The 12438-nt window shown below is 39.7% G+C and overlaps 1 protein-coding gene across 4 annotated transcripts in view; it reads right to left on the reverse strand.

The window, feature by feature from the left end:
* The window catches only part of LOC109625137 (protocadherin-9), a 190366-nt gene that overhangs the window by 134470 nt on the left and 43458 nt on the right, over positions 1–12438 (reverse strand). For 2 of the 4 annotated variants that reach the window (XM_069525608.1, XM_069525603.1), the window contains exon 3: positions 189–290. The exons of the other annotated variants lie outside the window; for them this stretch is intronic. In XM_069525608.1, the coding sequence (XP_069381709.1) occupies positions 189–290 (102 nt within the window). The remainder of the gene's footprint in view (positions 1–188; positions 291–12438) is intronic. 4 annotated transcript variants of the gene reach the window in all.

The raw sequence follows: 12438 nt of genomic DNA on the forward strand, positions 1-12438 counted from the left end.
CGGGAGCATGCATGAGCATGGATAAATCATAAATGAGAAAATGATACTGAATCTAATAATTCATAATTGAGCTTAACATGCCATTGCGGGGAATGCTGAAGTACAAAATAATTTGAGGTTATTAAAAATAATGACTTGTGATAAGTGAATCTATGGTGATTATTTAGTGAGAAACCAGTAGTACTCACTAAAGGGGTGCAAGGGGTCCAGTATTCAGGGTTCAGCTCAGCTCGTGGACGAAGGTCCAGATATTCAGGGTTCAGTTCAGTTCGGGCACGAGTTAATGTTCCCTTCATGGAGAAGTTGGGGAAAAAAATTCAGTTAGAATCGCCTGCTTAGCTTCGGTTGGATTGCCATTTATACAAATAGTTATGGACGGAAACGTATTAGTTCACAGAGCCCACAAACCCAAAATGGTTCACACCAGTGCAAATAAAATTAAACACAATGTGAAATCCAATTTATTATTTGTGGCAGAATTATTTTTGATATAGCATGATTCTAGTGTGTTTTTCTTTAACGATGTCAAGATAAGACAACTGCAATCCATTTTATTTATATAGCACCAGATCATTACAGTTATCTCACAGCATTTGTCATGTAGGGCAGATCTAGACCATAGTCTTTGCAGTATTATTAGACCCAACATTCAGTTTGAGCAGTAGAGAGGAAAACCTCTTTCTCACAGGTAGAAACCTCGAGCTGTACAGAAGTGGGCGTCCATCTGCCTCGATCAGTAATAAAGATATAACATTAGCAAGAAATCATTACCTAAGACTATTCACTGTAGGGCAATTAAAAATGTCAATTAAACATCCTACAATGAATTTTCAACAAGAATTCATTTACATTTAAGAGCAAATTATATTCAAAATGACGTTGGGATCCTGTTTTCCATTCCTGAGGCCTTATGGCCTAAATGACAGGCCAGTGGAATGGGCTGAATGTGCTGTGCCCCATGAGGTCTATGATGTATACTGTAATTATCTGCTGATTCTCAAAATGGCTGTGTGTAATGAGGCTATGCTGCATGAAGCCCCAGGCATAAATCACTGTCTTTAACTGACTTCCAGATGACCAACAACAGCAAGAAGCAGAAACAGGGGGAAGGAGGGAATGGGTTATCTGGGCTGCAGCGCTATAGAATGTGTTTGTTATCAGCAAAGGCCATATTGATGGCCAGACCTGCTTACTTAAGACATTTCTCTGTCTCCCAAAAAATAGTCGACTCACGTGCATTTATTCTTTTTTTTCCCGTCTGTTTACGATTTGGCAACCAATGTATTAACTTCATGCAGCTTTATTTAGCAATACCAAGGGATTTGAAGATTGTCTGCTGTCATTGGCACGAAACAGTTTCTGTCACCTGACTCACACACAGGCAGATAAACAAATAAACAGCAAACCAACCTCACCACCACACACACACACATAGACACACACACACTTTGAATATAAAGTCAGAGAAGTTTTCAATTTACATACATTTTCATTCAACAATTATATATGTATATATATTTATATATATATGAGTGGCCTATGCATAGATTTGTATGGAAAGCAATATACTGTACAATGGAGGCAGAAAGGACAGGATCACCTCTTAACAATTAACTCCACAGAATATTAATATAATTAATAATGTCATCAGTCAATTTTTACGACTTATCAAAAAGTCACAAATATATTTCAGCGTGCAGTTACAGCCAAAATTACTTCTGGTTACCCAAGGTAAAACATATGTGAGAAGAATTTAAGTGTACAGTTCTAATGGGACACATCACACCACAAGCTACAGTTACTTTTGTTGATGAAAGGGCACGACAGACATAATCACAGCATGTTCAAAATGATCGAAGCCGCTTGAAGATTAACCAGAGAATCAATACAACATTTTGTGAGTGCAAAGTATAAAGTGTCAAACACAAACAAACAGAAGCTCATTTATTGACTAAAGTGCGTCTTTGCCAGCAACAGATATTTTCCTCATTAAGAATTACCCCCCCTTTCTGAGTTGAGCCTTTTATAAGTCAGGTTTCTCGTAAAAAGTGCAAATGAAAGATGCATTTTAATTTGCAATGTTGTTCTCAAATATGAATGTGACGAACTGGTTAGCAAACAAACACAACTACAATGTAGTGACTAACCTGTACACAGATATGCCTCAAACCTTCAGTACTTTACTATAAACCTACAGCATATAGGCATCATAGTGTGGCTGTTGTGAAGTTGTACCTTGAAGTCGTATACTTTGAGTTGTTTACAAATGAGTATAACGCCTAAATATTTGTAATGAAGGTGGATAAACACCTCAATATAGTACAGACAAATGTGGAGTATGTTATTTTATGAAATACCAGAAATTTTCAAAAATAAAAAGAAAGTATTTGACGGGCATATTTTCTTGCTTCATCTGTATAATGCAATGAAGCTTTTACATTTACCTATCCATTTATTTGCAAATGGTTTGGACCCAAACCCAGACATACCTTGATAGATTAAATCAAGTTGCACTTTGTAACATTGATTTTACACAACAAATTGACCTGTCCCTACAGCAGTACTGTCTTTTGGCAACACTGTAAAAGCCAATGTCAAACTTTCTTTTAGCTCTAAGGACTTATAGTTGACGTTAAACTATCACATATAACTCTCTCTCTCTAAATATATATATATATATATATATAAAACTCTGGGTGAGAATGTATGAACTCCTTCAACAATCATATAACTGAGTGATAGTCAAAATCAGTCTCTGCGACTTTAAGGGCAATACTAAACTTTAGATGAGTTAACATGAGTCTTTGAAAAGTTTCTTTGTATAAGTTATACTTGTTATCTATTTTGTTCCTCCCCCCCATCGTTTACAAGTGTTCAGATCAGCCAGCTTATATGTTAACAACTACTTAATTGTTCATTCCCTTATATTTTGACATTTTTGGTGAAATAAATCCCCTCTCTTTAAATGAAGAGTTTCAGGTCTCTTTCAAAAGTTTAAAATCGTTTTCAATACAGCACAATTTCTGATTATGTATTATTATTATGGTTATGTATAACAATAGTTGTATTGAAAATGTAGCTATTAAAGTGTGTTTTATACATGTGAATGAATGTGTTTAAATCAACATTGTATTCCTAAAATGTGTGAAGACCAAGTTTCCCACACAAACTGAAGAAAGACGAGAAAAATATTGCATTATGCATAATATATTCCACTTGTCTGTCAGTCTAATTAATAGCAGTCCTTCTCCATAAACTGCCCAGAATGTGAGATTATTTATTAGTATCTAGTCATTTATCACCAGTGTGAAAAGTGACAGAGAGAGGGAAGTGAAAGTTGGCAAATTATAATTGATCATTTTTCACTCTGCAAAGTCAGAGTCATCGTTGTAAATCCTTGGTTGCAGTATGTGATACTTGTCAACACTGACAACAAAAATAAGGTGCATGAATGAAACAAGATATTAAGATTGATCGAGCGCTTGCGGAGGACATGAGGTTTTCATACAGGGTCCAACATTTTGGATCCAAATGTCGCTGCAACAGATAAACAGATCGAGTTATGGAGGCATCGAGGAGCCATTTTATCTCTTTGGTGCAGTTTGGTGGTGCACACGTTTCTTCTTCATTTACCTGAGATTAACAATGAAATCTAAATATTTGGGCGTCTTAATTTGTACTGTCAGATAAAGTGTAATGTTCTGTCCACTGTGTTTACAGGAGCTGATTTGGTCTGTTTTGGAGAAAATTTATTTGGTATTCAATGTAATTGAACCAGTTGAGAGGCTGAAGAGACTGAAGGTGGCATGACTAATGGAGAGTCTCACACTGAAACTCCAGTAATTTGCAGTGTTGTGGGGGTGGTTGCGTTACAAATGGATGCCAAACTGAGACAGAAATTAAACCAGAAGTGCGTAATAATAAAGAGTCTATGCTCACTGCCTCTTGGTCATTTTGTGGCTTGGGGCATGTTACACAACCACTCGGCCGTGGAAAAGAGTTGAGGGATACATTTTATTTGATGTGGGTGGGACTGGAAGACCCACATTTCCAGTTACATCACAACTGTCTGGACCTCCCAAGAAGAAACTGATCTCTTTGTGTGCAAGATGCAGCATCATGACAAGTAAATGTAGGGCGCATTAAAATTGCACAAGACGACGTACAGAGGTAGAGTAACACATTCGTTAACTGTGTTGTTTAATTTAGGAACAGGTTAAATGATATTAGAGCCTCTCTGGACTGGTGGTGGACAGCAGGGATAGTTTTACAGCAGCAAGGGGCATCCAACAGTCATTTCCTGGCATCTTCAGAGGGGGCTGACACATCAAGCGTTCTCATTTCACACGTCCCGGTGGACAACCTTTGCTGGGTGTCGATCATTCACACAACAAACACATACATATTCAAATTAAATATGTTACTTTCCCCTCCAATAGATTGGCTAACACCCAAAAATGAATTCAAATTAACTCCACATCTTTAGATAGGATGCGTTTTATGTGACTGGCTGAGCAATACAAGCTCAAATCTATCAGTAAACATCTACAATGTCTATACCTGTATCTTTGCAGGGTTAGTGAGGGTTTGGAAACAATTCCAGGATTCTCTGGGCAAGAGACAGCACACACTGGGAAGGCAGCCATCCCAGGGATAGCACATATCAACAATGTTTACGGCCAAGAGTTTGCAATTTACTTTAACTGCAGGTGATTAATTTCTGGGGGATGAAGATGGAGCACATGAAATGTAAAAGATTCAAACCTAAAGTACTTGATCTGTCTCCTGCTCCTAAGGAAGTTGTACTCAATGTAGCTGCTTTGGATTAAATATGCACCAAATATAAGTGTTTAATTTGAAGTTGTATGGCTTACAATGGTTCAGGAGCTGTTCATGTTTAAAGTTTATCTTTATCATGAACCACTTGTGTTGTTTTTAATTATAATAATATGGTGCAAAGAGGTCAATGCACTTCAACCTCAACACATGCAAACTGACAATATAAAAGAAATGTAAGAACAAAAACAAAACAAAACATATGTTGTGCAAAAATAACACAACCAAATGGATAAATGTGTCCCGAATACAACACAGATAAATGCACTGCGTGTTTCTATCGCACAAAAGACGCAGTAAGAATAAAACTAGGTTAACGGACGATATCAGTAATAATATCTGACGCGCATGATCTTAAAATAAACCGAAAAACATGTCCTTGCTTCTCCGCTCATTTTCCAGCACTGCTGACCAGAAGCAAACTTCAATAAAAGTTTTGAAGTCAACAAGTCCCAGCTGGGTTCATCATTGTCATGTGCACCTCCAGGACAAATTCCTCCAAGAAACACAAGTAAACAAACCTTTTTGTATGTGCTACTCACAACACATCTCTGTATTATCATGTGGATGTCGATGTAATTTTCTAATTGTTGATGTTTCTTATTGCCTAATTGGATGAGTTTTCTAAAGTTACCCCATGCTGAACTGTAGGCTGGGTAAAATGACCTTTATGACCAACATGTGAAGGTAAGAACAACAACCGTCTGATGAAAGTCTCAGCAGACTTGTGAAGTTGCCACGCTGAACTCGTCTGTAGACCGTGGGCTGAGACAATGAGCTTCATTAGGGGGATAAAACACACTTTAATTAGCTTTACCATTGGTCTAGCCCTGCCAAGCCTTCCCAGTCACAGCAGACCTTTAGTTCTGTTTAATTACCTCTGAGATACCACTGTGTGCACTCTTCCCTGACATCACAAGACAGCATTCCCTTTTCAACAAGTGTATGTGTGTGTGTGTGTGTGTGTGTGTGTGTGTGAGTAAAAAACATTATGTTTACCTTGTGACTATGGTGCTAAGACTAACAAGGGAAAAAAACAATACTTGCACAAAAAGTGTGACTAATTTAGCAGCTCTTTGGGCATATGTATTTATTTACTGACTAATTACATCAATGTATCAGCACCATTAGTATTTTAATTTGATCATTTTAACATTAAAAAAACTTTTTCGGAGATTGATTGAAAGATCACTCTCACAAGTTGAAGCTGGAGTCATGTGAACAGATGATCTACAACAATGAGCATATTTCACTTATAGTAGTGTTAATAGTTAACACTTACAGCACAGTAAAATCAATCACAGCATCATCTGACTTGCCTCTGGAAATTGCCCAGTATGGGCTGATATATTATGGCAATAATCGCCCTGTGCTGGCACGGCTGTCTCTGCCTTAGCAGCCCGCTGACTTACAGTCGGAGCTGTGTTAATGCAAATGAGCCCATAAAACGGCCCCTGTGTGGGGAATCTCCCTCTGGACATCAGATGGAGATCAGCTGAACCGTATTGTCTCTTATTCCCCAATCCAATCCCTACGTTATAGGCAATAATGTGATTAGCATCCGCGACAGCACTGCCAGTTGTCTGGTCACCTTGTGAGTGAGTGTGTGTATGTGTGTGTGTGCTCCTGTACTTATATCTTTGTGAGGACCATTTTAAGCATAGACCCTACAGAGTGAGGACTTTTGGACTGGTCCTCACTTTTTTAATGGGTTTGAAAACTAAGTGAGGGTTTAGACTTAGTTTTAGGGTTAGAATTAGGTTTAGCTTAGGGTAAGGGGCAAGGGAATGTGTTATATCAATTATGTTATTATGATATTATGTCCTCACTAAGTGGGGAAAGTAAAAATAGTGTGTGTCTTACAGATACCTACTGTAGCAGAAACTAGTACAGAGATGCTTGTACTTTGGCAGATGTTTGTCTGTCTGCAGACGGATATTGTCACTGAGATAGCATCACAACTTTGACAGATATACAGTCACCAAACCTGACAGGTGTAAAGCAGAGATCAAAATGAATGCCAAGTTCGAAGATGGTTGTTGTCCTCCTCATGGGCCAGAACGCTGTGCCTGTCACCATGTTGACAAGCATCACTGCTTTCTAGTCTAGTTTTATTTTTTAGGCTACTTTGATTTGCCTGGACTCCATCACTGAACAATAAAATGAATGCACAGCAGTGGTGGGGTGATTTTGTTTGGATGCAAAGAAGGGCAAAGTGTGCAATGCAAAGAAAAATGGAATGAAGGGAAGGAAATTGGTTATGATTAGAAAACGAGAGCACACAAGAGTGTGCTACTAACTTATTTATACTAAGCTGTTGAGATGGCTGGATGAGAAAATCTGTGATTATCATTCTTTGATTTGCAAAGCTGTGCTGTGATTGGCCGTTCCTTTGGTGGCGGCGTTAAACTTTATGTTTATAGGTCCCAGTGTTAAGCCCATTTCCACGCTCCCCATTCTGCACACTAAGTATTGACATTCCATTTAAGTTGACGACAGTGGGGAGGGTTTTTTATGACAGAAATGTAATGGAAGTGCATGCAGTGGGTATTGCAGTAAAAAACATCACACAATTACAAGGACATCTTTTACATAGTTGCAGGGTAAAGAGGATATGCAGGATGAACCTCTGCTTTGTTCGGAGAGAAGAGAGGGAGAGGGATTCATCTCAGCCACCACTGCTGTATTAAAACACATACAAAAAGAGATTTTTTTTTTCCTAATGAAAAACACCCCAGTGTGTACGTGTGTCTGTTTGTTTGTTTGTTCTAACAATAATTATTATACTGATTATGTTTGATATGGTAATTCATTACACAATATTAAAAGTGCCCCTGCTACATGTAAATGAACACAGACACAGTGTCTCAAGTGTGTCTGCAGAGGGGGAAAAACTAAATGTAATACTGTGGACTGGTTATTCAATGAAGGTGTTTTGTGAGTGAATTGAAAACAAATTAGGTTAAAGTCTTGTGACAGGATAAATAAAACCTTGATCAATTAAGTGGTTGAAAGAGACAGCGGTCCAACACTCAATGGGGGCAGTCTCGCTGCTACAGTTTCACTCTTGAGCCACAGAGAAGCATTGATTCTCCCCAGCACCCTGTCCTTGTCATTACAGTCGATGTTGAGGCCGGCCCAAACCATTTCCAACAACCTCTAATGGCTTCAAGGAATCCGGTCGGACTTGTGGCAGAATCATAATGAGCAGATTTTATGAATTTGCAGTGTGGGTACAAGAAGGCAGAATGCTGCAGGCTGCCCAGAGAACACAATGAATGCATTATTAAAACAATTCACCGCCATCACTGCACAGTTAGAATTACTTGTGTTCTAAGATGCAGGAATTAGATGGAGGTGCTGGAAGGGTCAGTTTTTCTGATGAAACCAGCTGCAATTGTGATAATTGAAACCTGACTGAACATTTCGTTGGTTTAAAAACGCCAGTTTTCTAAGTAAACTAATTTGACATTTGTGTTGACTGAAGAAAAGTTTTTTTTCTTGTTTTTCTACTCTGACTTTCATCAATTCTGTAAGAGCCTCTTTTTGTCACAGTTCTCTGAAAAGGGACCCGAGAGCATGATTCAGGAGGCAGTTGTAAATAGTCTTTATACTTAAAAAAACACAAGAATGCAAAAAGCTAAGCAGGCAAACAAAGTACAAAGGGTTGGGCTGAGGCAAAATATAGAAAATGGGCAAGGTCAAAACACAATCAGGATTAAAGAACAGAGCAGTGGGAAGTTAAAGGCACATGGCACAACGACAATCTGGCAGAGAGAAAGTGGAGTGGCAGGGTCTGACATCACAGCTGAATTAAAACATTCATGCACAAAAATGTTAGGCTTTTATTGGTCAGGACAGAGAGAGTTTAGTGGTGAAGGGGGGGCAGAGAGAATGGGGGACGACATGCAGCAAAAGGCTGCGAGTTGGAATTGATCCAGGGCAGTTGCAGAGGCACATAGCCTCCTGGGGCTAATCTAATTGGATGTTACCTTTTGAGAAAAAAGAAATGTAAAGTTTCTGTTTTCTTTAAGAGCTGGTTCGGGATGACAGATGTGTGTGTTCAAACAGAACAAACTATATATATGATGTTTGGTTTGGTCAAGTCTGCTGATCAATCACTCAGCAGCAAACATCTAAGGTTTGAAATACTAATTGGCTCGCCGACTTAACGTGCTTCAACTCCTTTTGCAGTGGATGTCAAGTTAACAGCTTTTCTATTCCCTGCTTGTGATTTAGGGTTATTTAGGTGAACAATAGCCATCCATACTGTTAGTGTTCAGCATTGTGCAACTGTAGCTTTCTGTATGGGGGGAAATGTTGTGTTTGTTAGAACAATCGACCCAGAACGATGTCTTTTGATGGTCAGCTACGATGCTCAGTCTGCTCACGCATGTGTTACCAGGGTAAGCAGACAAGCTGTCACTATGGTAACAGGAATTGCATGGCACTCAGGGACAGAGGGAAAAGAAACTCAGCGCGTCTGGCTCAGGTCGGGTTCGGACAGAAAAAGCTAAAGGTTCAGGTCGGGCTGAGTCACTACTCATTCAGGTTTGGGTGAGACAGACTAATATGTAATACCTGTAGGGCTTGGATCAGACACTCCTCAGTCAGGAGCTAATCTAGCTCTAGTGTGTGTGTTTGTGTGTCTTTGCGGCCATCAGGAGTTCAATAAAGTAGTAAGCCTCCGCCTTACTGAGGTGGAGAATCCTTGTGACTGCCTCTCCCACTCAGCAGTTCCCCATCGTTTGGCTCAACCATGGAGCAGGGACACTGAGGGCAAGTTGGAGTTTGAAGACACCAGTCTCATCAGAGCTTTGTTCTTGAGGAGAAAAATGCTCTAAAGAAGCAAAAAGCTGTGAAGAAGGAGGCGCCAGAGCAGCTGGAGGAGGTGGAGGTGGACCGAACAGCTGTCGAGCTGACTCGTTACCAACGATGGGATGGGTCGGGGTTAACTTTCCCATCACCAAGATGAGTTGCTGCTTATGGCGATGAAGAGCGTCCGCCTGAGCCAAGAGCTCCTTATACAACGTGGATGAGTCAGCAGCAGAATTACCATGTATGCAAAACTAAAATAAAACTGCACCGAATGATTGAAAACTATGAATGAGCAGAATGAAACTCAAGACAAGACGACGAGATGAAAACTTTCATCCCTCAAGTGTTGCACTTCATCTCACTGGGGTGTTGCCGTGTCGGTCTCCTGACCTCGACATAGTGTTACCCTGGGAGTTCACTGGAAGCAGCCATGAACAAAAGGAGAAGGCTGCTGCAGCTCTCTTCAGAGACCAGATGGGTTTCCAGTGGTCACTGTTGTGTACTTTTCTGACCTCCATTTTCTTTACAGATGTTTTTGCTCACTGCTCTTTAGGGAACAATACTTGTTCAGAGGGATAAACTTCTATGTGTCTGTAAAACTTAATAAAAGTCCAACCATTTTATTACTTTACTTTATATTTTGTGTGTGTGCAAAAATTAAACTCCTCAATATTTGTAAAATATTCAGACCTGTGATGACTGACAAACAAAACTGAATACAGACAACTGTGTATTTTGGTATCTTAAATATTATTTGTCGGAGTACTGGGCTAAAATTTATCATAAAGGGTTGATGTGTATATTATTGTGAACCAAATAAAATATTTAAATAGTATCTAATCTTTTTAAGCTGAGTATTAAAAAAGCTGTGTGTATATGTTAATTTCTTTAAAACTAAACCTTACATTTCCTTCAAAGTGAACAGTATAAAACTGTTATAACTCAACAGAAGCAACAAGGGAAGACGAAATCCCCTGAGTGAAAAAATGATAGACACATAACCTTCTGCTTCACGATGTTTCATACAGCTCCAAGACCATACTCACAAATCTCAGACGTTTTCTGTCTCTCTCATGCACGTCTCTATGTATCTGCCTCTGCCTGTGTCTCTACATCTAGGTACCACTGCTCGGTTTCAAAGGAACTCAGAGAATTGAAGAGGGGTGAAGCAGAGAAAAAGTGCTTTGTTTAAGTCATCTGAGCATTTCCCCTTGAGTCCATATTACAAGGCGTACGCCCAACCTCAGAAACAAGCTACTCCAAACTATCACCCTCAATGGTTGTAAAAATTAAAAGAAGCCATGGCGTTTAATTTGTGTGCATTACAAAAGAAAAAAAAAATCGTCTGCCATGCAGTACGAGCCCCTAACATCCTTCCTGATGGGGATTCTTTCATCCTGGAAAAATACTGACTCAAGATTGAACCCTGTACGAGATAGATGTAAACTGATGGAATTTCTATTTTCCTGCGCTAACCTTTGGACATTATAATAAAACTACAAAGAGTGCAGGGCTCCAAGGACGACAATGCCAGTTTAAACTTCTTTAATAGCCAACTGGCTTTTAAACCGCTCAGCGGCAGAGCAGGTCGTCCAATAACCGGAAGGTTGGCGGTTCGATCCCCGCTCCCGCTGTTCAAGAAAAATTGATGAACTGACAGCCGGTGGGGTGGCAGCTCATCTCCTCGCCACGACCGAGGTGCCCTTGAGCAAGGCACCGCCCCCCTCCCCCAACATCTGCTCCCCGGGCACGGACAGCGGCAGCCCCCCGCTCCAGTATATGTGTGTACATGGCATCTGTCTATGTGTGTTTCTATGCATGTGCGTGTTTCGACGGGTGCCAACTGGATGGGTTAAATGCAGAGAATAATTTCGTGTATGCATGTAAAAAGTGTAAAACATGACAATAAAAGTAAATCTACTTCTTCTTCTTCTTCTAAATACTGTACATAGGGCAGCTACATTATTAACTGCAGGACCCCTCTCAAAAATGTCCAGTACCCCTTAGCCGGTTTGTAACGTAAAAGAGAACATAAGTGTAACTATGGACCCAACTGAGATACAGTCTGCCATGAAGCCAAAATGTTCCACAATGTTCTGCAGGTTGTTCTGTCCAGTTAACAACTGAAGTCTGAAACAGTCTGTGAATCTATCACTGACCAGCTGTGTCTGGGATTGTCCTTGTGAAACACTGAAATGAGTTCAGTACTGGCTGTATGAAAGTCCTCACTTGTCCTTTAAAAGTGAGGACTCCAGCTTTAATAAACAGGAAATATCAGTTATTGCTTTAACAGCATTGCTGTAGCCTCTTTTCTGTATTGCATTCTGTGGAAAAGGTGGATGTGTGGGCATTTGAAACAGCTTGAAGTGAAAATATCTGGTGAATGTAATTTTTTACTTCATTTCAAATAGAAAAAAGGTAAATCCAGACTGCTGACTAACTATAAATAAAGTTGTAACCCCTGTTAACGTTTGTCTCTGTTTCTGTCTCAAAAGAAAAGTGTGTCTGATCATGCTATGGTTATAACACCACTGTGAAATTTGCTACTGAAAGCAGTTGTTTTGCTCTGCGGTTTTTCCTATCAGACACAAGTAGTCGCAGTCGGGTGCCAAATGTAAGGCGGGTGACCACATGACTCAGACAAGAGCCCAGCTATCAGTCATCTGAATAAATATTTCATCAATTGGTTGAAAAGATTTGTGGGTGGATGTGAGTCTGTCAGCATGTTGGATTCTGTTTGAGAGTCTTTAAATGTTTGAGAGCTTAACAACTGAGTGTGAGAGA

This window comes from Paralichthys olivaceus, chromosome 1 (assembly GCF_024713975.1).
Source record: "Paralichthys olivaceus isolate ysfri-2021 chromosome 1, ASM2471397v2, whole genome shotgun sequence".
NCBI lineage: Eukaryota > Metazoa > Chordata > Actinopteri > Pleuronectiformes > Paralichthyidae > Paralichthys > Paralichthys olivaceus.